At 44.2% G+C, this 27,541-nt stretch overlaps 1 protein-coding gene across 1 annotated transcript in view; it reads left to right on the top strand.

Annotated features, from left to right (window-relative positions):
- Positions 1-27,541, top strand: part of AGBL4 (AGBL carboxypeptidase 4) — a 1,406,728-nt gene that overhangs the window by 1,166,756 nt on the left and 212,431 nt on the right. Inside the window, exon 9 of the mRNA XM_065409275.1 lies at positions 20,711-20,822. Coding sequence (XP_065265347.1) covers positions 20,711-20,822 — 112 coding nt within the window. The remainder of the gene's footprint in view (positions 1-20,710; positions 20,823-27,541) is intronic.

The raw sequence follows: 27,541 nt of genomic DNA, 5'->3' as shown, positions 1-27,541 counted from the left end.
GGTGACTTACTTTGTTCTGTCTGTTACTACTTGGAACCACTTAAATCCTATTTTCTGTATTTAATAAAATCACTTTTTATTTAGTAATTTACTCAGAGTATGTATTCATACCTGGGGGAGCAAACAACTGTGCATATCTCTCTATCAATGTTATAGAGGGCGAACAATTTATGAGTTTGCCCTGCATAAGCTTTATGCAGGGTAAAACGGATTTATTTGGGTTTAGACCCCATTGAGAGTTGGGCATCTGAGTGCTAAAGACAAGCACACTTCTGTGAGCTGTTTTCAGGTAAACTTGCAGCTTTGGGGCAAGTGATTCAGACCCTGGGTCTGTGTTGGAGCAGACGGGAGTGTCTAACCCAGCAAGACGGTGCTGGAGTCCTGAGCTGGCAGGGAAAACAGGAACAGGGGTAGTCTTTGCACATCGGGTGGCAGCTCCCAAGGGGGTTTCTGTGATCCAACCCGTCACAGGTATATCTCCATATATTATTATTATAACACCCATTGGCTTCATGGGGTTTTGGATCAGGTCCTAGAAGTACAAAGTATTACTTTTAACCTTGCAAAAGAGTTTGGTTCTAGAAAATGGCAAAATCTTGGTAGGATTTTAGCTTCTGAAACCAGTGCGTCCACCCTCAATTATAAATTATGTGGAATGTTGATAAAATAACCTTGACATCTGATTGGCTGCTTTTACTGCATGTTAGATGCCTGGAAATTACCTAAATGGCTGCGTCACCCAATGGTTGATTATGGAAGATTAATTGATCCTGGAGGATCTGGGTGTATGATCTGAGGAGACAAAATGCAGCAAGTGACTCCATGATAAAAACATGGATCTCTCTGGGAGTGGGACGATACAAAGAAGAAACATTTGGGGATGATGGTGGAGTGATCAAGAAGTCCAGGGTGGTGAGAGCAGTGGTGGGGAGTGCCTGGTTGCCTCACCATCTCAGGATTTGGTCCAATCCGATTTCCTGTTGGGATAAATCAGGCCTTTCATGACTCATTCAAATATCTGTCCCCTCCCCCAAACACACACACACACACACACACACACACACACACACACACCCAAAGTGTTTCTTTGGATTTATTTTTTGTGTGTAATTTGTTAGAACAAGTTATTTTTGGCTCAGCCAGAGCCATATGGATTTTCTATTTGTGGAACAAACAAACAAAAGATCATTTAACTTTGAAATTTCTGTTGCACCTGTTGTTCAAAAACCAAAACTTTAAATCCTGCTCCTAAACTGGCGCTATTTTCAGCCATCTCCTTGGAGACTTAATGACACCGTTCAAAAATGTTCACCCGTGGCAAACTCTGATTACTCGTGAAGGATTTCAAGTGTCTGTCCAGGTAGTTTATCTTCATACATTTTTTTTCATCACCTTGCATTGTGTTAAATAATATTACACCATACGTTCACCTGGAATATTTTGCTCATCTGCAATTCCCCTCTGAAACTGTCTTTGGTGCGTTGATAGGAAATGGGACTGGGAAATGCAAAGTGTTCTCTAATTAAAATTGTGGTGCATTTTTGTGTGTGGAGAGGAACATTTGAAGTGCACACTCTCTCTCTCTCTCTCTCTCTCTCTCTCTCTCTCTCTCTCTCTCTCACACACACACACACACACACACACACACACACACACACACACACACACACACACACACTCTCTCTCTCTCTCTCTCTCTCTCTCTCTCTCGCTTTCTGAGCAGTTCTTATAATATTGTCAATATAGATGCTTGCAGTACCCGGCTTCTGTTACAGACCCAGTAGTCAGGAATTATAAAACTCACTCTTATTTCATTCCTATGCAACAATGACATTGTAGTGTTACACACTCTATTTTTCTACCTGCTTTGTCAGGTATAGCTCAAGAGCTCATGTGGTGTTCTCCCTTATTGCTTTATACATTTTACCTTGGGGTGAAATTGCTTGTTTCATATATCTGTCATTCTGTTACCGTTGAAGTCTATGGTATGTTCAGATGCTCACTGAAAACAGATGGAGTAAATGGCAGAAGACAGCTGAGTCCTACGTTAAAACAAAATGTAGGTTTGTGTAGCAGATAACTCAGAAGGTATGTAGAAAGTTGGCCTACTTTCACAAGCAACTGGAAAAAATTCGGTTATCTCCCTCCGCCTGAACGTTCATCTCCTTTCTCATCATTACTAACCCTGTTGCCAAACCCTTTTTTCCCAGTTTTGAAATCTTGCTGGAATTAAGTGGCTTCAGGATTTTGACAATGCAACATTTTGATGCATGTGTTTGTCACATCCTGATTAGATTGGTATAACTTCTGCTCCCTTAGGTCCTCCTCAAAACTCAATTAATAAACTACAGTTTCATACATGATGCTACCGCTAGGGTGATGAAACAGTCAGAGAAATTAAATCATACCATATACATCCATTTTCCACTGGCTTCCGGTCTGAAAGGAGATTGGATTTTCACAGTTCTTGGTTGGTTGGTTGTTTTTTGGAGGGGGGGAGGACGGCTATTGTCTAGTCTTCTGGATTTTGGTTAGAGTTTTCTCTCAGACTGGAGAGGTGCTTTCTGTCTCTACTTGTCTAGTCTGGCTTTGTAGCATTCCTCTTTACATGTGTTTCCATAACAGAAGGAACCTCTGCATTCTATGAGTTCTGTGCTGCATTTCCCTCCAACTCTTTCATACACACAAACATTCTGGGTATGATCCAGTGGCCACTGAAGTTAATGGGAGTCTTTCCTTTGATTTCAGTAGATATTGGCTCAGGCCTACGTGCTTGAATTTGGATATCAAAGGTGGGGATTCTAATCTACATGTCTAGCACACAGCAGTGATGCCTGTATAGAGGACCTTCTTGGTTTCTAAGAATCCCTTAGTGGCATAATCCCCACTGATAGTCCTGGTACTGCCACTTCTGATGTCCTAAGAGCAGCTATGTTAACTTTTGCTGCTTCATGATGCTTCTGCTTATTCTTGGGCAATGGAATTAAGGATGCCTTCTGATTTTTTTTTTTCTGGTTTGGTTTGTGAAGTTCCAATGAGAATGCCCCAACGAAGGTACAGTTGCTGCTGAGGGTGAACTTCCAACTGTTTTATGGAACTGGAGTACTGAAAACAAATCTCAATACAAGAACCTACACACTGCATCCCTGCATTTGGTACAATATGCAGGACAAAGAGCTCGTCAGATGTCAGCCCAGGAGATGGACTTTCTTAACATTGTCCAACTACAAGTACCCATACATGTCTGAAATTGAAGGAAAGGCTCTTCCCATTAGGGAAATTAAGACACGTTCACTGTAGCAGGTGCCCTTTATGTGTCCAAGCTCATCATGACCTTGCGTCATCTATCAAAGATGGCCAGGCACGGGCAAGCCACTGACACGGGCAAACCATTTCAGACAAGTGCTTTGAACAGCTTTTCTCATAGCATTTCAGCTCTCTGCTCCATTCCTGCCTGAAAATGGGAAGGGCAGTTGCTCATGAAAAGTAATGAGAGAGGAAATGTAAAGTGCAATCAGACATTTCAGAGCCATCAAAATGGGTTGGTGCAACATAAGTGAAAATTATTAGGCTGTTCCTCATTTTCCAAACCAGTTCTCCCATTTGTAATTTTTACCCACATAGGCAGATTTTAAAATGTTGTGTGTGCTATCAAGGGGAAACCTATATTTGACGGGGGGTGGCTTATTTTAACAATATAGGGAGGGGGAAAGAATCCTTTTTACAGCCCCTATGAGTGAGTCAGACCTGCTTCATCTCCACTTCTGACTTGCCTAAGGTTTGAAACTCTTCTGAAATGTTAGGTTCTCTTTGCTTCAGGCTCTCTCTCTCTCTCTCTCTCTCTCTCTCCCCCTCCCCCCCCCCCGCCCTTTTTTTTTTTTTTTTTTTTAAGGACAGCAGCAATGTTCACCTCCCATCCCCGTATTTCTGGAATAATTTGTTTCATGTTTGTTTGTGTTAAGCCCTTGGGAGCTTGAAATTGAAAATCTGCTTCCTCCATCCCTGAGAAATGTGTGTTCCTTCATCATGCTCTCACTGGTTTGCTGAAGGGCTGTAGCTCGTGAATGCTGGAATGTGGATAGACTCTGCAAACAGATATACGAGAAAATAAGAGGCAGACCAATTAGGCCTCTCAGTGACAGTGTCCCTTAAAGAAGCCATGTATATCACATGTTTTACAAGTTAGTAGGGTTGTCAGGTGTCCTGTTTTTGACCAGAATGATTGGTCAAAATGGGACCCTGGTGGCTCCGGTCGGCACCACTGACCGGGCCGTTAAAAGCCCGGTCAGCGGTGCAGCGGGGGTCTGGGGCTAAGACAGGATCCCTACCTGCCCTAGCTCCGCGTGGCTCCCGGAAGCGGCAACCAGGTCTCTGTGGCCCATAGGCGTTGGGGGCGGCCAGGGAGGCTCCGCGCGCTGCTCCTGCCTCAGGGTCGCGACCAATGGGAGCTGTGGGGGGCGGCGCCTGCCAGCGCGAAGGCAGCACACAGAGCCTCCCTGGCTGCCCGTGGCGTAGAGGCTGCAGGGACTTGGCAGATGTTTCCTCAAAGCTGCGGTAAGCGCTGTCGGGACCCCGCACCCCTCCCTGCATTCCAACCCCCTGCCCCAGCACGAAGCCCCCTCCTGTGCCCCAAATCCCTCATCCCTGGCCCCGGCCTCAGCCCCATCCGGACCCTCACCTCCCCGCACCCCAAACTCCTGATCCAGCCCGGAGCCCCTCCCGCACCCCATACCCCCTCCCACACCCCAACCCCCTGTCCCAGCCGGGTGAAAGTGAGTGAAGGTAGGGAAGAGTGACTGACGGAGGAAGGGGGATGGAGTGAGCAGGGGCAGGGCCTCAGAGAAGGGGCAGGGCAGGGGTTTTTCAGTTTTGTGTGATTAGAAAGTTGGCAACCCTACAAGTGAGCCCTGGTATCCCGATCAAATTCCAATTTGGGTAACTACATTCTGCCTTCCTCTACATTCCCATCCTAAAAAGTTGTGTAATGTTGCTGTAGGCTGTTAGACAGCGGATGTACCCTTCCATGGAGTTAGCTGCATTTCAGCACCGGATGAAATGATTTTTGTACATGTCTGGTGCAAGGATCTTTGTATTGGAATCTGTTCTACTTCTACTTCTACCTTCTATTGCTCAGGAGTGACATTAGACCCAGCTAGCTGATTTTTGTAGAGGGACCCTTGCACCTTCTTGGGAGCCACATCAGTGTGGTTCAGGTCCAGTTGCTTTAAGGGTTTGCAACAGAAGCAGTGGCAGGGAGTTGATGGACTAGTACAGCTGCAGTCTGACTACCCCACCAAAACAAGCATTGGTGGGTCTGCCTCTTTAAGACTGCCCCTCCACAAATACCAGCAGACAAGAACTACCACCTAAGTATGGCTCTGACCCAACCCCCCACCCTCCCAAAAGCTTACGGGGCAATGCCAAGGGCAGCAATAAAAAGATATGCTATTGCTCCATTGTAGAGGTGATCAGAAGCAGGGTGGGAGGGAGAGGAACCATGGCAACAGCATGCATTGAGGGGCAGTTGTGATCTGGCATTGTGGTGTTTGTGAGTGTGGATTTGGTTTCAAACCTCACCCCCTGCAATCATGCTTTTTAACCAAGAGGATCTTATGTTGTGTTTTCCCCCGTCGGCATTCCAACCCTTCCTGTCTCCTACGTTATGCTCCAGGAGGCTGGCATGAAATACATTAATGGGATCTATCTCCCGGAACGTAATGCAGGTTGCATCTTACATGTGTGGTGTTGATAATATCGAACACGGATGTGTAGCAAAGAGAAAAATGAATGTAAGTTTCCCTTAAAACTTGCCACGTGTGGATACTCGCTATCCGTTCATTTGCTTTTGCAGCACTCATGGGCAGTATTGCCAATGAGCCTATGAAAGGTAGCATACAGCAAGGCTCTTTTGTTTCATTTTCCTAGCAAGCCTTTAATGTACTCATAGATCCTGGTGACTTAATATTCATGAAGAAATACTCAAACATACAGTAGCTGCTGGCTCCGAGGAAGCAGCCTACAGTAGAAGAAGAATAGGGACCTGGAAGCCTGGGAGCTGCAGCTATGTTAAAAGGATGCACTCTCCTCTGAGCAGTGATGGAAATCTTTACCAAATGCCTTGTAACCTACAGTCAAGTTTGAAAGTAAAGGACCTAAGGATGAGAGGAGATGTATGATATCAAAGCCAATGACACGCTATACTTCTGGTACTGAGACTTTCATATATGCATTAGAAAAGAAAACAAAAATACGTCCAGATGGAAGGTTGAGTTAAAGTAGCTATCACCACAGGATACATAGATAACGTGTCAGTCACCCATATCTATTCAACTGCTGTTTAGGTACTCTCTCTGCTACACTGTAGTCCAACGCATATACAGTGATAGAAGGGATGTTAACCCAGCTTCCTAGCTAGATTCCCACTTGGTTAATTACGTTCTGCCCACATAGAGAGTACCCTGCAGACTTAGTCTGGTGTGATTTTCTTTCTTGAGCTGTAATACGTGTTACCCTGTTAAACAATTGCCACATTTTGCTGCAGAGGTAGCTGTGCTTCTATAGCTGGCAAAGTGAGATGACTATGCAGAGTACGACTGGTTTGTTTCAATTTAGACTAATAGCACTTCTGGGTACAAATAGTCTGCCAATGTACCCTGGTGACTTTTGAGGCCTGCTCAGGATGGGAAGCTAAAATATGACACGTGAAGCTACCTTTAAACAGTGTGTAGAAGTACAGCGCTGTACCATTGCCAGCTGCAGTGTCTGAGTCCCGAGGAAGGTGAGATGGCTGGATTAAAGCGAATGGAAAGATACCCAAGGCATTGCATGTCTGGCATAATAGTACCTTACATTTTTATAACATGAGTTATCCCAAATCACCTTAAATTGCAACAAATTGATAGACGGACGGGAGATAGGATTCACCAGCCCCTGAAATACTGGCTATAATAAAATGGAGATATACCTATCTCATAGAACTGGAAGGGACCCTGAAAGGTCATCGAGTCCAGCCCCCTGCCTTCACTAGCAGGACCAAGTACTGATTTTGCCCCAGATCCCTAAGTGGTCCACTCAAGGATTGAACTCACAACCCTGGGTTTAGCAGGCTGTTTAACAGCACACTGCAGTACTGCACAACCATTTAGGGCATGAAAACAGTCTAGTGCCTAAGTCAACCAGCAGGAGAATGGTTAGTAGTCAAAAAATAATTATTTTGGCCAAGACTGTAGGCTTATTGCTTTTACCCTTAATTAATAGCAACAAGTGTTCAGGATCAGGGTTTTTACATCTAACACAATTCTAGGGTATAGGCTTATTTCCGAATCACCAGCACCACTTCCCGTGTCTTAAAAAGCACCCACTTGGCCTGCCCCAGGCCATGTTAGTTATATTTTTATTATAATGAGATGGGTTTAGACTGGTGCACTTAGAAACGTATCTCTTGTTATATTTATGGCTATCTCTCGTGTACCTGCATAGTTGTTACTACAAAGTACGGCCTCTAAAGGCACTTACTAGGAAGAGATTCCATTCGGAAACCGTTGGTACCTTTTATTTATTGATTTGTTGCTGTCTGCCACTTCTGTATGAAATTGTTACAACCTTGCCACCTAATAACATTTCTTTCTCCAAAAGTAGCTTTTAAAATATTTAGATACCCATGTTATCATTCAGTGTGCAATCTACACCAATAAAACATGAGCAAAGCAGGATGTACATATCTTTACATCCCTCTTGTACTTGTTAGAATTTTTTTAAGAAATAGGAGGAAATTGAAGGAAGAGTAACAAAAATGATAAGGGGATTGGAAGGATTGATCTATGAGTAATGATTTAAAGGAACTGAATATGTATTATAAGTATGGCTGATAGCATTGTCTATTAGTAAGGGTGTCCGACACTTCCCACTGTCAGCACGGTGGGCTGGACTAGATGACTTCTTGAGGTTCCTTCCAGCCCTAGATTTCTATTATTCTATAAAACCCTGCTTTCAGTTGCATCTAACTTTGTTAAACTTTAGCCATTTCCATGCAGAGAGTCTGCCTCAGGCTGAGGGTTTTTTTGTGTGGAAAATTTCAACCTAAATGATTGGGCTATTTTCAGGAGGCTAGGGCAAAATATGTTGTTTTGTCCATATTTTAAAAAGTCTGATGATATTTTCTTTGAAAAGCTGTAGTGCCCCCATGCCTTGGAGCAAGGAAGTGCTGACCGCTTCCAGCTGCAACTGAAATCAGTCTGAGCTGTGATTTGAACATATAAAGTGCTATATAAAGAATGCTAAGTACTCTGAAAAATCAGGTATTAAGCATCTCTAAGTGGGCACCTGAAATTGGTGGATACTTTTGTCCCTAATGTCTCTCTGACTCAGCTCCCAACCTATCAAATGGGGGAATGCCATCCCCTCACCTCTCAGGGGTGTTGTGAAACTAAGGAAATTAATCATTCTCTCTTCAGAGGAGGGTTTAAATGGTGTGTCGTAAATAAGGCCAGGGGATTCACACTGAGTGAGGAGAACACAAATTATAGACGAGCTGCTCATTACATGAGATCTGTCCATTCTGTGTATTGAATGAATCAGGCATCCTATGGAAACAATGATATGTGCTCCTTTACTTAAAGACTGCATAGGCACCAGGGGGCTGAATTAAGGTTGCCCAGACAAGCTTAATTGTGTCATTTCCTAACTTCTGAGCGCTTGACTGTGAACCTTAATAATGTTTTTAATGTTTGTGTGTAATAGATGCTACAGCAAGATCCAAGTACTCTTTCTTCAAGTTTTGTATAGTGCCTCACCTAGTCATCTACTGCTGACATGGTTACCCTGTCCATAGGCTTGGAGGATATAAATACCAAGTAGGTATAGGTATACAAGTTGATCTCACTAATAGTAATTGGGTGAAATATTAAAAGGGAAATGTTAGGTGAATATCAGTGTGACACATTTTGAGCTGCTCTGTAATAATTTATGAACGCTCTATGTTCACTTGGTTATTGGGGTGTTTACTATAAGCATATGTTGGGTTAGTTGACTAGAGCTTTATAAGAAAAACAAGCAGGAAGCTAAAGAGAGGTTCAAGGTAAGCCACACTCAGAAAACACTTGAGTGGTATTATGGGACAATACCCAAACTGTTGGTTGTGAAGATGTTACCTTCTCCCCAGCCAACCTGCAAATCTAGTTGTGTCCAGAAGGTCCAAAGCCCAGGAAAGCAGAAGAACAAAGGAACTCTGGCAGTTTCGAAAGGATCTCTCTCTTGAGAAGGATGTAGTTGTTTGGGAGAGCCAGACTGACACCCAGGACCCACTGGGGTGTCTGAAGAATATTGTTCTACAAGGGTTATCATCAGGAGATGGTAAGGCAGACATGCATGAAGACTGTTTATTGTTTTAAAATCCCTTTCCTCTAAATGATTTGTCCTGTTGTTAAAGAAACATACTTTGCTTTAAGAATGCTGTCTGGTGGTTCTATTCACCACTGGTCACGTACTCCCAAAGGGAAGAACTGCAAGTGTTTGAACTCAGTTGGACCTGCTGGGTAAGCGTAGCAGATACATAGAATACCGTACATAAGAACGGCCATACTGGGTCAGACCAAAGGTCCATCCAGCCCAGTATCCTGTCTTCCGACCATGGCCAATGCCAGGTGCCCCAGCCTCTGGCAAACAGAGGCTAGGGACACCATCCCTGCGCATCCTGGCTAATAGTCATTGATGGACCTATCCTCCATGAATTTGTCTAGCTCTTTTTTGAACCCTGTTATAGTCTTGGCCTTCACAACTGTGACGGGTTGGATCACAGAAACCCCCTGGGAGCTGCCACCTGATGTGCCAAGACTACTTCTACCCCTGCCTTCCCTGCCAGCTCGGGGCCCCAGCAGCCTGTCTTGCTGAGCCAGACACTCCTTTCTGCTCCAGCAAAGACCCAGGGTCTGGATTACTTGCCCCAAAGTTGCAGGTTTACCTGAAAGCAGCTAACAGAAGTGTTCCTGTCTTTAACACTCAGATGCCCAACTCCCAATGGGGTCTAAACCCAAATAAATCCGTTTTACCCTGTATAAAGCTTATGCAGGGTAAACTCATGAATTGTTTGCCCTCTATAACACTAATAGAGAGATATGCACAGTTGTTTGCTCCCCCAGGTATTAATACATACTTTGAGTTAATTAATAAGGAAAAAGTGATTTTATTAAATACAGAAAGTAGGATTTAAGTGGTTCCAAGTAGTAACACACAGAACAAAGTAAGTCACCAAGCAAAATAAAATAAAATGCGCAAATCTATGTCTAATCAAACTGAATACAGACAATCTCACCCTCAGAGATGCTTTAGTAAGTTTTTTCCTCAGACTGGACACCTTCCAGGCCTGGGCACAATTCTTTCCCCTGGTACAGCTCTTGTTGCAGCTCAGGTGGTAGCTAGGGGATTCTTCATGATGGCTCCTCTCCTCCTTTGTTCTCTTCCACCTCTTTATATATCTTTTGCATAAGGCAGGAATCCTTTGTCCCTCTGGGTTCCCACCCCCTCCTTCTCAATGGAAAGACACCAGGTTAAAGATGGATTCCAGTTCAGGTGACATGATCACATGTCACTGCAAGACTTCATTGCCCACTTGCCAGCACACGTATACAGGAAGACTTACAGGTAAACACAGCCATCTGCAGACAATTGTCCTGGTTAATGGGAGTCATCAAGATTTCAAACCACCATTAATGGCCCACACTTTGCATAATTACAATAGGCCCTCAAAGTTATATTTCATATTTCTAGTTTCAGATACAAGAGTGGTACATTTATACAAATAGGATGATCACACTCAGTAGATTATAAGCTTTGTAATGATAACTTACAAGAGACCTTTTACATGAAGCATATTCCAGTTACATTATATTCACTCACTAGCATATTTTTATAAAACCATATAGACTGCAATGTCACAACAACATCCTCTGGCAAGGAGTTCCATAGATCGACTGTGCATTGTGTGAAAACATACTTCCTTTTGTTTGCTTTAAACCTGCTGCCTATTAATTTCATTTGGTGACCCCTAGTTCTTGTGTTATGTGAAGGCATAAATAACACTTCCTTATATACTTTCTCTACACCAATCATGATTTTATAGACCTATATCATATCCCTCCTTATTAGTCTCTTATCCAAGCTGAGAAATCCCAGTCTTCTTAATCTCTCCTCATACGGCAGCCATTCCATACCCCTAATCATTTTTGTGGCCCATTTCTGAACCTTTTCCAAGTCCAATATATCGTTTTTGAGATGGGGCAACCACATCTGCATGCAGTATTCAAGTTGTGGGCGTACCATGGATTTATATAGAGGCAATATGATATTTTCTGTCTTATTATATATCCCTTTCTTAATGTTTCCCAGCATTCTGTTAGCTTTTTTTGACTGCCACTGCACGTTGAGTGGATGTTTTCAGATAACTATCCACAATGACTCCAAGATCTCTTTCTTGAGCGGTAACAGCTAATTTAAACCCCATCATTTTATACGTATAGTTGGGATTATGTTTTCCAATGTGCATTACTTTGCATTTATCAACATTGAATTTCATCTGCCATTTTCTTGCCCAGTCATCCAATTTTGAGAGATCCTTTGGTAGCTCTTCGCAGTCTGCCTAGGACTTAACTATCTTGAGTAGTTTTGTATCATCTGCAAATTTTGCCACCTCACTGTTTACCCCTTTTCCCAGATCATTTATGAATATGTTAAATAGGATTGGGCCCAGTACAGACCCCTGGGGGACACCATTATTTACCTCTCTCCATTCTGAAAACTGATCATTTATTCCTACCCTTTGTTTCCTGTCTTTTAACCAGTTACCGATCCAAGAGAGAACCTTCCCTCTTATCCCATGACTGCTTACTTTACTTAAGAGCCTTTGGTGAGGGACCTTGTCAAAGGCTTTCTGAAAATTTAAATACACTATAGCCACTGAATCCCCCTTGTCCACATGCTTGTTGACCCCCTCAAAGAATTCTAGTAGATTGGTGAGGCATGATTTCCCTTTACAAAAACCATGTTGACTATTCCCCAGCAAATTATGTTCATCTATGTGTCTGACAATTTTGTTCTTTACTATAGTTTCAACCAGTTTGCCCAGTACTGAGGTCAGGCTTACAGGCCTGTAACTGCCGGGGTCACCTCTGGATCACTTTTTAAAAATTGGCGTCACATTAGCTATCCTCCAGTCATTTGGTACAGAAGCTGATTGAAATGATAGGTTACAGATGACAGTTAGTAGTCCTGCCATTTCACATTTGAGTTCCTTCAGAACTCTTCAGTGAATACCATCTCGTCATGGTGACTTATTACTGTTTAGTTTATTAATTTGTTTCAAAGCCTCCTTTAATGACACCTCAATCTGGGACAGTTCCTCAGATTTGTCACCTAAAAAGAATGGCTCAGGTTTAGGAATCTCTCTCACATCCTCAACTGTGAAGACTGATGAAAAGAATTCATTTAGTTTCTCCGCAATGGCCTTTTCATCCTTGAGTGCTCCTTTAGCCTCTCGATTGTCCAGTGGCCCCACTGGTTGTTTAGCAGGCTTCCTACTTCTGATGTACTTTAAAAAAAAATTGCTATTACTTTTGGAGTCTTTGGCTAGCTGTTCTTCAAATTCTGTTTTGGCCTTCCTAATTATATTTTTTGCACTTCATTTGCCAGAGTTTATGCTCCTTTCTATTTTCTTCATTAAGATTTAACTTCCACTTTTTAAAGGATGCCTTTTTGCCTCTCACTGCTTCTTTTACTTTGTTGTTTAGCCACGGTCGCACTTTTTTGGCTTTCTTACTATGTTTTTTTTTTTTTTTTAATGTGTAGCTGTAACTGCAGCCCAGGACGGGGTCTAAGAGTGGGAGAATTGTAGATTGCCACCCCAGGAAAGGTAAAGGCATGAGGCCAGATCCCTGAGGAGGTGCACTCAGGGCTTCTCTACATGAACAACTAGAACTGCTGCAAGCCATGCTGTGACTCTACTCCACACTAGCCTGCTATGATCTAACTATTCCTATGCACTCTACTGACGGGCATTAACTGGTCATCGATGTGCTTTGAGCTAGTCCAGTTTCAAAGAGGGCTAGATCAAAGCATTCTAATGAACTGTTCATGCGCATCAGCAGGGTGCACAGGAACCATGGTGGGCTATCATGGGGGACATTCACACCACAGCTTGCCACAGACTAATGGTTCATTTAGACAATCCCTCAGGGAGAATGGTAGGGGGATAGAGGTCAGCTAGCCCTGTAACCATGATATAAGCGTCCTAGCAGTGAGTTCTGTTGGATTGTGCAATAGTCTCCCAAAGGAAGTCCCATCACTTGAAAAATTGAAAATCAGACTGGACAAAGCACTGGAGAATAAACTGTAAGGAGCAATCCTGCACTTGTCCCTGGGGACTAGCATATCTTTTGCATCTTGCTTCTCAGATTTTTTATGAAATCATGGGTCAAGATTTTCCTGTCCTTGTAATGGACCTTGCCTCCAATATTCTGCTTTTGCTACATGCACAGAAATCCTATTGACATCACTGAGAACTCAGTGTATGTAGGGAGAGTAGAATCTCTGAACGGAGATGTGCTTTGCAGATCGGAGAGGGGAATTCTACCCGTTTTCTCCTGGGTGCACGTGTCTGTGATGCCTGTTACCAGCTATGGGAAATGCATGTGTTTGTCAGAAGAAGAAAATATCCCTTTGTGTTTATTCTTATTTAACACTGTTTACATAGAAAATAGCGAAACAGATCTCTAACCATCATGTACTATTTAAAACTATGTCTCTACACAGTGTAAAGCTCATTCTGCAAACATCTACTCCACCATGTGGCCTTTGGGAGTTAATGCTGTTCTGTGTGTCCACTTGTGTTCTGGCAGGAGTATACACTGCAGTGGTGATATTAAATAGCCTTTTGTGAGGGTTTCCAGGATTGTAAATTACACATGCAAAATGTTGCCAAAAAACCAAAACCAAAACTCACCCTTCTATGGCTGTAGCTGAAACCATAGCTGTCTCGCTACGTAATTGCCTTAAAACATGTCGGCCTGAACGAATCCCCTTTTATGAATAATAGGCAAATGCATAAATCACAACCCCCCAAGGACCCAAATGGTGAAATGCACACTAATGAAGACCCCAGCTTCTCCAGTGATGGCAGGTGAAAATTTGATTTGTAAAATGTCATGAGTCTAACAGGTTTAAAATGATATTTTCATTATAAGAAGCAAGTATTCAATTTCTTTTCCTTGCATTCACTCTCTTGTTGTGCACAGTGACTATTGCAGACCGCAGTCTCCCAGCAGTTCCTATGACTCTTGCCTCGAAGACGAGCAACAATAGAGACCAATTACCCTCGGTCTCAACTCTTTTTATTGCATATGCCTGGGAAAAAAGTATGCTGCATCTCCTCCCCTGCCTCCTACCCGTTTTCAATTTCAGATCCTAACCCTGACCCGTAGTGCCATTTGCGGATTTGAACTTACAGGCTTTGTGTGCGGTATTATCTGCAGATTCACCCGGTACTGATCCAATGAACCAACAAAGCCAAAGGGAAGTGTGTACGGTTCTCTTTGTAATAAATCATATGCCATGAAAAAGGATTGCTTTAACTCCTTTACTCCATTATTAACCATATCTCACCTTGTGGGAAAAGGTCTGTTAGCGAGAGATTCAGGAGCATAGTAGGTGCAGGGAAGGAAAATGTAGTGTGGGGAAAGGAAGAATCAAAGCAAACGGAAAGTCGGAGGTCCTGGAGATTTCTGTAACTTGGAGGTTCTTGAAAGGAAAGGCACAACCTGAAAGAAACATAAGCAGCCTTAACATTTTTATGGCCCAGCATTGGCCACGTCACTAAACCCTTCTCAATTCTAGCAAGAAACTAGAAGTGGTTTGCTAAAGCATGTAGGCAAGGGATATTTCAAACCAGTTTTGGGTGAATCTCAGAATGTTAGGTAATGATCTGAACAGAAACCTCCTAGCAGTTTAGATGCTAGTTTGAGCTTCTTTGCTTTTGTCAAGGTGGGCTGGTAACTTCTTGAAGTCGAGAGAGATGGGGACTGCAAACATTTTCAGTTAGTTTCCATTTCAGTATTGGAACTAATTTGCTTTGATTGGATTTGCACCTCTTTATGGTGGTTTAGTAGCAGAAATGTTTGCCAAAATAGCGAATTTCAGGTGAATATTGGAGAATCTTAATGGAACTCAATTTCTAATTCATAAGCCCAAGTATCTGCAGCAGAAACCTGATTCTGAGAGTTGTGCTCATCCAGTCATGGAACAGAAACATACCATGTTCAGTGTAGCCTAAACCAACACAGTCTGAATTTGCAAGTGTCTGACATTTGAATGTTTTTAAATTATGTTAATATGGATGATCAACAGCAATTGCTGATTGCTCAGAAAGTTCATAAAGACATAACGGTTGGTTTCCATGGAGGTGAAAGTGGTGTCATAAAAGGAGGTTGGGATTTCCCATTGTGAATGATCAGCAGGATCTGGTGGCCAAGACAGAATGCTGCTTTCCTCCTTTATACACACCAAAACATGCAACCGCCTCCGCCTTAATTCGGAATCACTTGCACCAACATCCCAATCCATTTCAGTCTCTAGTTCAAAATTACCCACTTTGTTTTTAAAACCTTTCATCGGTTTGCTCCAACCATCCTCACGGAGCTTGTTTCTCTCTACTTCCTTCACTTACCTGAATTTTCCATCCTTCCTGCAGCCTCACTGTTTTTTGAATGCAAGGCAGCTCTCTCAATCTGGTACATCATTCTGTATTGCTCAGCCCCAGGTCTCATTTCAAAGCTCATCTTCAAATGTAACTTTTCTCCTTCCGCTTTTCTCAGTTTCCCTCTCTCTTTAGGGTTGGTTTTGTACTGAATGTTTTAGTTTATTTCCTGTAAATATAAACACACCACTGCTGTATAATATACCACCCACCATTTTGCAATCTTTATGGGCCAGATTGTGGAGCTCTATGTGACACTGGTGAGTACTCACATGAGTAGTTGGCACTGAAACCAATGGCACTCATCATAGTACTCACCAGTGTGACTAAAGAATGAAATATCTGGCCCTAAATCTTCAAAGTGTGGTATGGTATAGTGGAACACAGTTCTTTTCCCATTGCAGGGTTGGTGTTTTGAAGCAGTGTGGGCTAGTGGATAGAACAATGGTCTAGAACTTGGGAGACCTCAGTTCTATTCCCTGGGTGACCTTCAGCAAGTCACTCCACCTCCTCTGCCTCACTTTCCCTACCTGTACAAAGGGGATAATGATACTAACCTCCTTTGTAAAGTGCTTTGAGATCTGCTGATGAAAAGCACTGTATAAGAGGTAGGTGGTAGTATTATTATTATTTCTCAGTTATGCACGGGGTACCTGAGACAGCAGTCAACCAGTTAACGAATGGAAGCACCAAGCAACGTGTACTTGGAAACAAACTGGTCTAGGCTGTGGAGAGGGAATTTACAAAGGAATGCAAGATGCAAATGGGAAACTACCCAGTTGAAACTGTTGCAGAGGATATATTGGACACAAGAGAGACTGCATTACCTGGGAGTAAAAGAGTATCATGAATGCAAGATCTGTAAAAGAGAGACAAGGCAGGTGAGGTAATATCTTTTATTGGACTAACTTCTGTTGGTGAGAGAGACAAGCTTTCGAGTTTACACAGAGCTCTCCTTCAGGTGTGGGAAACACACTCAGAGTGTCACAGCTAAATACAAGGTAGAACAGATTGTTTAGCATTAGGAGTTAACACATATTTCAAGGGACCATTCAAGGTGAAGTGACCTGTTAACACCTCTCTGATCATTCGGGGGGGTAAGGGGGAACCTGGGGCAGAGGAGAGAAATTAATGGGTTTATAGATTGTTGAAATAAACCATAATTCCAGTGTCTCTGTTCAGTCGATGATTTTCAGTGTTTAGCAAAGTTATGAATTTAAACTCCCCCGTTCACCTTTTTGATGATACTGTGCAGGTTTCCTTTGAAGATGAAGACTAATAGGTCGGATATAGAATTACAGAAGATTAGGGTTGGAAGAGACCTCAGGAGGTCATCTAGTACAACCCCCTGCTCAAATCAGAGTGATCACTTTTTGTGAAAAGTGTTCACCAGCAGGTGATAATGGTGTATTTGTGTCTCATCATTTTTCAGTGTGAGTTCCTTTGATAGTGTAGTGATTAGTTTCACCCACATATTTGTTATTGGGGTATTTAGTGCACTGGATGAGGTATACCACATTGTGTGATAAGCATGCGCTAGACCCATGGATCTTGAAAGGTGAATTGTTGGGGTGGGGTGTTGATCATCGTAGCAGTGGAAATATGTCTACAGGTTTTACATCTGTTGTTCTGGCAGGGTCTGGATCGGTTAAGTTGGTGTGTCCGGGTCTCTGGGGAGCTTGCTTCTGATGTTGAGCTTGGTGAGGTTGGGAAAGTTTTTGAACCCTAAAAGAGGGGTTCAGGAAAGATTTCTTTCAGCATGTGGTCCCCATTGAGTATGGATCTATAAAAGTCATGCAGGATCCTCTCACCATATGCTTTGTCCATGTCCGGTTATGCATGAGTTTTGGGAGACTGTTTTACCTGAAATAAGATCAATAATCAAATCTGATGTGCCAAGGAAAACAACTTTGTTTCCGTGGAGATGGCACAAGTGTGCAAGAGATGAATAAAGAAAACACTATGAATGCAAATTAGTCTGTAAGAAAATAAGAAAAAAAGATTTTAAAAAAGATAAAAAGAAAACTGAACACTGCTCCAAAACTGGAAAGACATACTAATGCCCATATCAAAGAGTAAATTAATTGTTGCTTCAATAGAGGTGAGATACAGCGATATCATAGACTGACTAAATGATATTTGGAAATTAGTCTGGGATCATATTAAGTAATGCTGGGAGGATCATCCCAACTGAATAACTTGTCAACATTTGCTTCTAGTTTTTGTTTCTGAAATGTTGGTGCATTCTCACATTTATTTGTTGCATAATATAGATCCTGAAATTCATCATAAAGAATGATTCATAGGAAATTTGCCTTGTGTTGGTTAGTTACAGAAATTATGCATAATTGTTTCTGTTCCCTGGTTGGATGAGTTATGTAACTAACAAATACTGAGCAAACGTCAATTTGCAATTCCTGTTTGCACTTAGTTGTTTGGGTTTTTTTGTGCTCTATAGCCTGATCAGATGACCGTGGAAAGTGAACAGGGTGGAATCAAAATTTGTTTGCTTTCTGGGATATTACTACTTTAAAATATGTTTAAATGTAAATGAGCTGGTCTAGTCATGCAGGCGATGCGATTTCTGGCACTGAGCTCCTACAAAAGACGTCCTGTGGAGTCCGCATGCTGTGTCCTAGCGTGGTTTGCCAAACAGCAAGAAAATTCATTGTGAGCATGAAGGTTTCTGAGTTTGCAAAACGAAAAGGCGGTTAGCGTGATTCTGAGCTCTTACCAGTTCTACACCATTTACTTTTCCGTGGCGATATTCCTGATTTATGCCAGTGCCAGTGAGGTCAGAAGCAGGCATTGTGAGAGGAGCTGAGCAGGAATGGGGTTTTCTGTTCTGCAAAAAAATCAAAGATTTTTCTCTCTCTCTTTTTGTTTTTTGTTTTTTTTTGTTCCTCGTGAAATGAAACAAATCTGTTTTGTTTTGCAGAAGAGCAGGCTGCCGGGCTCCCCAGCTGCCAAGGTGACAAAATGGTCAGGTAGCCCAGCCATCCACCTGATCTTTAGGTGGGCAGCCTGGGGAACTGGCCAGGCAGGGAACCAGCTACCTGACTTCCTGAGTAACCAGGGGAACTGGCCTCCTGACCAGGGCCGGCTCCAGGCACCAGCTAAGGAAGCAGGTGCTTGGGACGGCCAATACAAAGGGGTGGCACTCCGTCCGCTATTGGAGCAGCCCGTCCGGATCTTCGGTGGCGGGTCCCTCAGTCCCTCTCTTCCTCTTTGAGCTGCCGCCGAAGTGCCGCCAAAGGGGAAGAGAGGGAGCGAAGGACCCACCGCCGAACTTCCACAAAAGAATGGAGCGACGCAATTGAGTTGCCGCCAAAGAACCGCCGATCGGCTTTCCCCCCCCCCCCCCCCCCCCCCCGCTTGGGACGGCAGAAACCCTGGTGCCGGCCCTGCTCCTGACTTCCCAGGTGACCACCTGGGGGCAATCATTCTGCTGCCTTCCCACAAACCCTGCCCTGATGGGGTGCCTGAGAGGTGGGAAGCTGGAGCCAGGAGACCCCACCTGCCAATTGATTGGCTGCTTGCCTGGTCTGTCAAAATTTTTGACAGAATCGATACATTCTTGCCGAACTCTGTTCTGTTGGAAGATTTCTGACCAGTTCCAGTGTTGAGTTTAATTTTGTAGTTTCAACCCCACATTTTACTCTTCTAAGTTTTGCATTTTGTGTTTCTATCCAAGCCTGTGCTTTGGCTCAGCATTTAGGATGTTGGGTATTTTCCTTTCATTTTTGCCTATTACATGTAAAGTCCTAACTCCTAGATTCTTCAGATTTTTGTTAAACGACATTACTAGAGCAAATCTCTATTGTTTGCATAGGTGTATTTAAAAGATTAAGATACAACAGGCCTTCACACAATAGCTTGGGGATCAACTAAAGCTCTTTACGTCTCAAGAAGCTTTAAGGCTTAGTAGCAAGTTTGATTGTATTGTTTAGTTTTATATATAGGAAAAATTGTATCTTTGCCTGGGGTTGTCTGTTGTTGTTTCTGTTGAGAATCAGTGTGATTCCTGCATTGCTGAACCATATCCACTGGTCAGATCTTGCTCTGCCAAGGGGACAACTGTATGTTGCACTTGATGCCCAAAAGTGGGGTAGATGACACCTAATGTGGACAGCAGACGTGATCCCTGCCCTGAAGAGTTTACAACCTGTGGGGCTCATTCTGCGTCCCTTCCTTGTGTTCAGAAGTACCTCACTCTGCCAGTAGTCTGGATGACTTTAGAGGGACTTTTTGAGAGGAAGATATAACTCAACCTGAGTAAGGGGGACAGTATCAGACTCGAAATTAGACCACGAAGTACCAAGAGGAATACGAGTCAGCAGGGAAAGAAGAGGAGTCAGACGTAGCATATATGATCTCACATTAATAAGAGTACATGGTTGATCTGCTCAGTATTTCATGGCATGATAAAGTAAATAGGATTGGGCTTTCTTTTCGTCCATCCCGATTCCATGAAACACTCAAGCACCCTCTTAATGTCCTTTGACTTCCATGTGCTTAAGGAATTTCCTGAGCCACGGCTTCACTGAGGATGGGCTAGGAGCATGGTGGGTCAGCTTAGGCGCAACCTTGCAGACATAGCTGGTACTTGGAAGAACGTGGGAAGACAGTCATGGGCTAGGTGGGCGAATGGACTGTCATTGTTGGTGCTGAAACGTGGTCACATTGGGGAGGTGAAGTGGAAAAGGACAAGGCTGGCTGAAAGGGAGGTTGAGGGAACAATGATATGAAGGGGTAAGAAGTTTAAATGTGAGTCACCAAAGGTGCTGCTACAGAAATCCTGCCAATCAGGTCATGACAGGTCACTGCCTGATCTCTCCTACTGCTCTGGAGAGAACTTGCCCTGTTTTTTGTGAGGAGCTGTTCACCAACCAGCAGGACTTCCACCTAATTCTGTCTGACATGGATATAAGTTGAAGACCATACTGATGGCTGTTTTGTGTGTTTGTACAGGTGCTCCTTGATGGGGTTTGATTTAAACCGACACTGGGTGGATCCGTCTCCCTGGGCTCATCCCACGCTGCATGGAGTAAAACAGCTCATCGTTCAGATGTACAACAATCCGGTGAGTGGGGACATTTACACTGGAAAAGCATCTTCCCCAAGGGAGAGCATTGCATTGCATAGGCAGAGCCTGCGGGCTGCTGCAGGCAGCTGGCAATTCTGACTTGGACAGAGCCTGTGGCAAACCTTTAAAAAGGGAACCAAGCAAACAACACCTCCGCTGCATGTCGTCAGGGAACATTTTAAGTGTTGTTTGTCATTGGGAACGTTCGAGTGGAGAGAGCAAGTGAAAATAAGTTCAGCGCAGATTATATATGGAATAGTGCCGAACGCAGGGCCCATATTCAATTGAGCAGCTCTCTTGATGTCTTGAGCTGGATTCAAAACAGCAGGCCCCTGAAATTGAATTACCAAGTGGTACTGATGTTAATCCAGAGGTCTGGTAGGCGTTGCTATGTAGCGTATGGGCAGGAGGGAAATAATATTTGTAAATATTCCATAAACACACACACAGGCTCGGTCAGAGAAGCCGAGTGAAATGAAATCTCTGCTAATCAGAGGAGATGCATTGCAGGGAATGTAGGGAAGAGGAGGAGGAGGAAGGCAGACAGTTATTGAATGTTTGACATCCAAGTGGAGAAGGATTATTGAACACGCAACCTAAGAAAAACCACTGAACAAAGATGGAGACGGGGTGGGGAAAAAAAGAAATGATTCTAGGCACACTCTGGGAAATATGAGGGGATTTCATAGACGTTGTTTGCTGTGTGAAATTCCTGATATTAATTTGATAATTATGCTTTCCATTTTGCGGATTAGGTGTGCTTCTTTCACATAAACTGAGGTTTTTCTTTTTCCGTGTGTGTGTGTGTGTGTGTGTGTACGTACACAACGGCATGGCTTGGCACCTCACAAGACAGAGGGACTGCTACTCTTGGGTTGTCAATCCTAGTGCTAGCTTCTCCCTCTAACCCCCTGGCTTGCCAGTGCACCCCATGCCCAAAATAGCAACTAACAACGACGTCAGTATAGGAATGGCTTCAGGATAAGCTAGGTAAGTAGCCACGAAGGGGGCCTCAGTTTGTGAAGAAGGGTGGTACCCTGGAGTGGAATTCCACTGCAAGAAGAACTTATTTAGATTGTGAGCTTTTTGAGGGGGGATCCACCTTTGAATTCGGTGTTTGTGGGGTACCTAGCACAACCAGGTTCTTGCCTGTGATGGGAGTCTCCTCACTGCTACAGCAGCACAAATCAAAAAGAATAATAGTAAAGGAAGAAGCTGGCCAGGCAGAGTCTATTCTCCCTCTCCTTTTTCCACCCCAAAGAGCAACCAGACTCTCTCCCAGCCTGATGCAGCGGGCTTGCAAGCTGCATCATCAGAGAAGACTGTTTCTCCCAGGGATAAAGAGGTCCTTGAGTCTAACAGGGAAGCTGGGTGGAGAGAGCTCACTAGATAGTGTCCGTATCCGTTGTGTTACTAGCTGAGGTCAGTAGCAGTAAAATGAAATTGCCTTTGGATAAAAATATTTCTTTAGCTTGGGCCTCATCCTAAGGAGTTCTGACGTCATTCGGGGCTGCCAATGCTCAGAGCCAGACTGTCTTCTAGCTCTAAATTATACGTGGTGGGACTACTCTTTTCCTGGAGGAGTGCTTTACTGCTAGTCCCTCTGAGCCAGTTAATATTTGCATGAACTGACAATAAGCAAGGGGCTGGGAAGAAGGGAAGCAGGGAAGAGTTGCCAGTTGCCTCAGAGGGAGAAAATGAGATCACACGTGGGCCTTTCCACTATAGCATTGATGGATTTTATTGGTACACATTCAGGCTGATGCCCTCCCCGGGCAGACGACCAGCACAAAGCCTCTGAATCGCTTAGTCTTAAGTATTGCCCAGGTGTAAATTTCACCCTCTGATGCTATGGTGAGGAGCACATGTTAAATGTCTGGCTACCCAGGTGGATAGAAACAGTTCCATGTCTCTTTCCTATTCTTGTCAAATGGTAACTGATCTGGGAATTAACATGTAAGATAGTGTTAACCCTCCTGCTTCCTCTCCTCTTCAATACAACGAAACAAAAAACAGAAGAAAATGAACCGAAATAAAATGCAAAATAAGGTTCACCCCCCCAAAAAATGCATTAGAAAACTACCCTAATCCCTCCCACTCCACACGCTCTCAAGCATCAAAATATGCCACTTCCAAGATCCGTCATGGGGAACTGCCCATAAGAGATTGGATTGTTTAAAGCAAAGGAAGTCCAGCTTAATGTTGCTATCCTCTAACAGCTTGGTGCAGCCCCTTTAGATGTATTCATTTCCTTAAATCATTTAAGGAAAATTAGCTGCCATAACAACATAAAGCAGCTTTTTAAATATTGCAACTTAGGAGGATTTTTCTTCTTCTGCAGTCTGGAAGATAAGCTGTTTCCTTTGAAAAAGTTCACTCTGTATGTGGGGGCGAGTGACATGGGAATAAGTGAAGCAGTTTTAGCGCTCTCTCTCTCTCTGAGACTTACGCGTACACACACACACACACACACACACACACACTCTGCCATAGCTACAGTGAATTTGTCATAATACGATCCAAGGTTATCTAACCATTTACTGTAGTTACTTGTAATAGGATGGCCACCTCCAGAGCTATCCCTGGGGGCCTCAGAGTAACTCTCTGCCTCGATTTCCCTCTTCCCAGGGGTTGATTGCCTGCCTGTATTTTCCACCATATCTGATATGGGGCACTCCTGTGGCAGGCCATGGCATGATCAGTGAGCCTGCCTCAGTTTCCCCCTTTCTCCTGTAGTTCCCCAATAACTCTTGGGGAGCTACAGGAGCTTCCCGCACATGAATAGTCCTGTGTGGGGTTAGTTTATTAGGAAAGTCCCACAACCATCATCCAGAATTCCCCAGCACAGTGAAGAAACTACATTCTTTCAAATCCCAAGAGTCCATTGACACACCAAATACAGCTCTGGCATCTCTCACCACATCACAGACCTCCAGTACAGTTCTGATGTCTCTCACCATGCCTCACTCCAGCCCTTTAGCCAGGGTGCTTCTCTATCACGTTTCCTTCCTAGATATAGTTCCAGCTCTTGTCCCCGGGGACATCAGCAGGCTCACCCTCCTTCATCCCTCTCTGGCTTTGACTCTCTGGTCTGGGGAAGTTTAAAGATGACCCCCACCCACAACTGCCTTTCGACCTCTGAAGGAAAGAGCAGTGAGTTCTCTAATGAGCACTGGAGCCTGATTGGGCCCACTGTCATTTAAGGTGCCAGCTCTCCTGCTACATTACCGTATAAACATGAACTCTGGCGTCTATGGTTCTCGGCTGCTATTCTGAATATACAAAATATTTTCTTCTAACCCATTTTGAACCCCAGTTAAACATACTATCTTTATGGGGGACTGGATGGCTTAGGAAACTGCAAATGGCTAGGAAGCATGTAATCTCCAGATCACGTCCTTTGATACAATCACTAGTGACCCTAAATCATTATCATTCAATTACTCCTTAGTGGCCTGTGGGAAACGAGAGGACATTCCCAGTTCAGTCTGTGGTGGATGGGTGTCCACACCTCAAAGCCCAAAAACACTTGCTGAAGAGGCCAAGGACTGAGCAAACTAGCCACACACCTAAGCATCGGGAGAACTACTGAGCATGCTTAAATACTTTGCTGCATCAGGCCGGGGTGCTCTGCACCTTGCAGGATCAAGACCTGAATGGGCTGTGGAGATCCAGCTACCCTCCCACCACCAGCAGTGGTCTCTAAGGCAGTGTTGAAGCATGCAGGCAGGGCAGCCGGCAGAAGCTACTGCTGCTTCCTCCGTTGTACCTGTTCTGGCTTCGTAACTGCCACTCCAGCCCCTTTCCTGAGGAATCAATCCACACTTTTAAAAATCATCTCAGGTTGCCTGTGGAGCATTAATTCAGCCCTTTTGTGCGTCTGCATTCGGATACAGTCTTCAGTTACAGGAGCACAGACGATGTTTTGCCTCATTCAATGCTCATGATGGATGGTGTTCATTGAATAAGCAGCTATTCGATATTTTGTTTTATCCTCATTGTTCAGTGTGTGGCCCCAGGCTTTATTGCAAACCATTCATACCCTGCTCTGACGACAGATTTCTTAATTTCCTCCTGAGCTTTTATAGGATGCTCATCACTACGGTAACTGAGAGCTCCACAAACAGATAGGTTGGGATTATTCCCATTTTACAGATTGGGAACTGAAGCACAGAGGGATTAATGTCAAAAGTGTCCAGTCATTTGGGGTGCCCAATTTGAGATGCTTAGTACTTGATTTTTTCATAGTACTTAGCACTATATAACACCTTGTAAATTCAGTGCACAGCTCCTATTCATTTCAGTTGCAGCTGAGAGTGGTCATCTACAAAATGAGGAACACAAAATTAGGGTATGCCTACATTGCACAAAAACAAGCAAGCAAACAAGCCAACAACCCGTGACCGTGAGTTTCAGAACCTGGGTCAACTGACTTGGTTCATGTGGGCTGTGTTACAGGGCTAAAAATAGCAATGTAGATGTTCCCACTTAGGCTGAAGGCTGGGCTCTGAAACCCAGCAAGGGGTTTCCGTCCTGTGGCATCATATTGACACCATCTTGGATTGGAACCTTTCAATCCCTAGCACAGACCTCTGGGACTTGAGCGAAGGGAGTAACTGATAGCAGTAGTAGGTTGTCATCCTCTATGTGGTCCAGCACTAGAGGGCTGCTTTGCCAGTGGGTTTCACAGCCATATGCTGACAGCATAGGAATGGGGAAACTCACTGGGTTCCATGCTGGGTTCTGGAGAGGAGTATTCTTTAGTGGTCGCAGACCCGGCTGCTCCTGTTTTCCACAAGCTGAACCCATTTGCCCCAGGCCCATCCTGCCCATCCCTGTTCTGTCTCTGCCTCCCCCCTGCCCACTCCAACCATTTGTCCTCATCTCATTTGTAATGGGTTGTTACCCCAGGTGTGCAGTCTGTGGGAACCGCTGCGCCCCTCTAAGACACACAGCTGGGTTGGGAACACAGCCATCCTCACCCAGGCCCTGTTATCACTCAACACGACAGCCTGTGGCACCCAAACTGGGCTACCTGAGTGTAAACAGCAGACCCCAGCCAGCTTCCAGCTCCCCAGGCATGCACCCCCTTCTGGAGTATAAACCCAAAATGATATCGTCTTGCACTGCATAGGGATCGGTACAGTGTAAGCTCATTAAGATGTCTGCCCCTCCCTCAATGTGGAGAGGAACATGCACACTTGTGGTAACCAAGCTGAGATTTTTCCCCCAGACACTTCACTTAAAGGCACACTGGTTTATGTTAAAATATAAAACAAGTTTATTAACTACAGAAAGATAGATTTTAAGTGATTATAAGGGATAGCAAACAGATCAATGCAGATTACCTCGTAAATAAACAAAAACGCAAGCTAAGCTTCACATACTAGAAGGATAGGATTTGAATGAACAATCTCTCACCCTGACTGATGAGACAAGCAGGCTTGCAGATTGTCAAGGCACGTGCTATGCAGCTTCGGCTCCACACCCCCATTCCGAGTCCTTTTCTTTCAGAGCGTCTCTCACGTGTTGAGTTGTGAGGGAGTGAAGAACAGATGAGGTCACTCCCTGCCTTGTATAGCTTTAGCATATGGCAGGAACCCTTTCTTCAGTTCCCAGCCCAGTGTGTGGAAAAATACAGGCCCCCCCAAAATGGAGTCCAGAGTCATGTGGGCTGGTCACATGCCCTTGCAGAGTCATAGCAGCCATTACTTACGGACTGGCCGAAACGTCCACAGGAAGGCTCACCAGGTGGGGGGATAAGCTTCTCCTAAGGCCTGTTGTTTTCCCTCATGGCCCATTACCCTGAATGGGCCCTTCGCAACCAGCTATTTAGACTGGAAGGATCTTGCCTAGTGGGTATCACCCAGGTGTGACTACATGCGAAATACAGGTACATAGTCAATATTCACAACCTCAGATACAAAAATGATACATGCACCCGAACAGGATAATCATACTCAGCAAATCATAACTTTTCCAATGACACCTCACATGACCCATCTTGTACAAAATGCATCATAATTATGCCATGATCATATCACCACTATGAAGAATATGAGGTACAGTGTCACACCATTATCCTCACCTAGCAAGTCCCAGTTTCTTCACTTCCAGGCTCTTCATCCCAGTCCAAGTCTTCCCCTCACTGTGGCTCCTGCTGCCTGTCTCTATCTCTGGGCTCCCCATCCCAGTCTTTCTCCCCTCCTGAGATCGTTGACCCATTTTTCTTCTCCAGCCAGGCTCCCCGGGAGTCCTCTTGTGCCACTCCTTGTGTAGCCAGTCCCAAACTCTCCACCTCACATCCTTATCCAGTCGCAGTTTCCCTTTTCCTATTCCTCCTTCTTTCCTCCTCCTGGCTTCCAGTCCCAGTCTCCTTAGTATGCAGAAGAGAAGAATAAGGGGGGATTTGATAGCTGCTTTCAACTACCTGAAAGGGGGTTCCAAAGAGGATGGATCTAGACTGTTCTCAGTAGTACCAGATGACAGAACAGGGAGTAATGGTCTCAAGTTGCAGTGGGGGAGGTTTAGGTTGGATATTAGGAAAAACTTTTTCACTAGGAGGGTGGTGAAGCACTGGAATGGGTTACCTAGGGAGGTGGTGGAATCTCCTTCCTTAGAGGATTTTAAGGTCAGGCTTGACAAAGCCCTGGCTGGGATGATTTAGTTGGGGATGGTCCTGCTTTGAGCAGGGGGTTGGACTAGATGACCTCCTG

The sequence above is a fragment of the Emys orbicularis genome, chromosome 8 (genome assembly GCF_028017835.1).
Source record: "Emys orbicularis isolate rEmyOrb1 chromosome 8, rEmyOrb1.hap1, whole genome shotgun sequence".
NCBI classification, from domain to species: Eukaryota; Metazoa; Chordata; order Testudines; family Emydidae; genus Emys; species Emys orbicularis.
The sequence above is the reverse complement of the archived record's forward strand: the minus strand, read 5'-3'. Positions and strand labels throughout refer to the sequence as shown.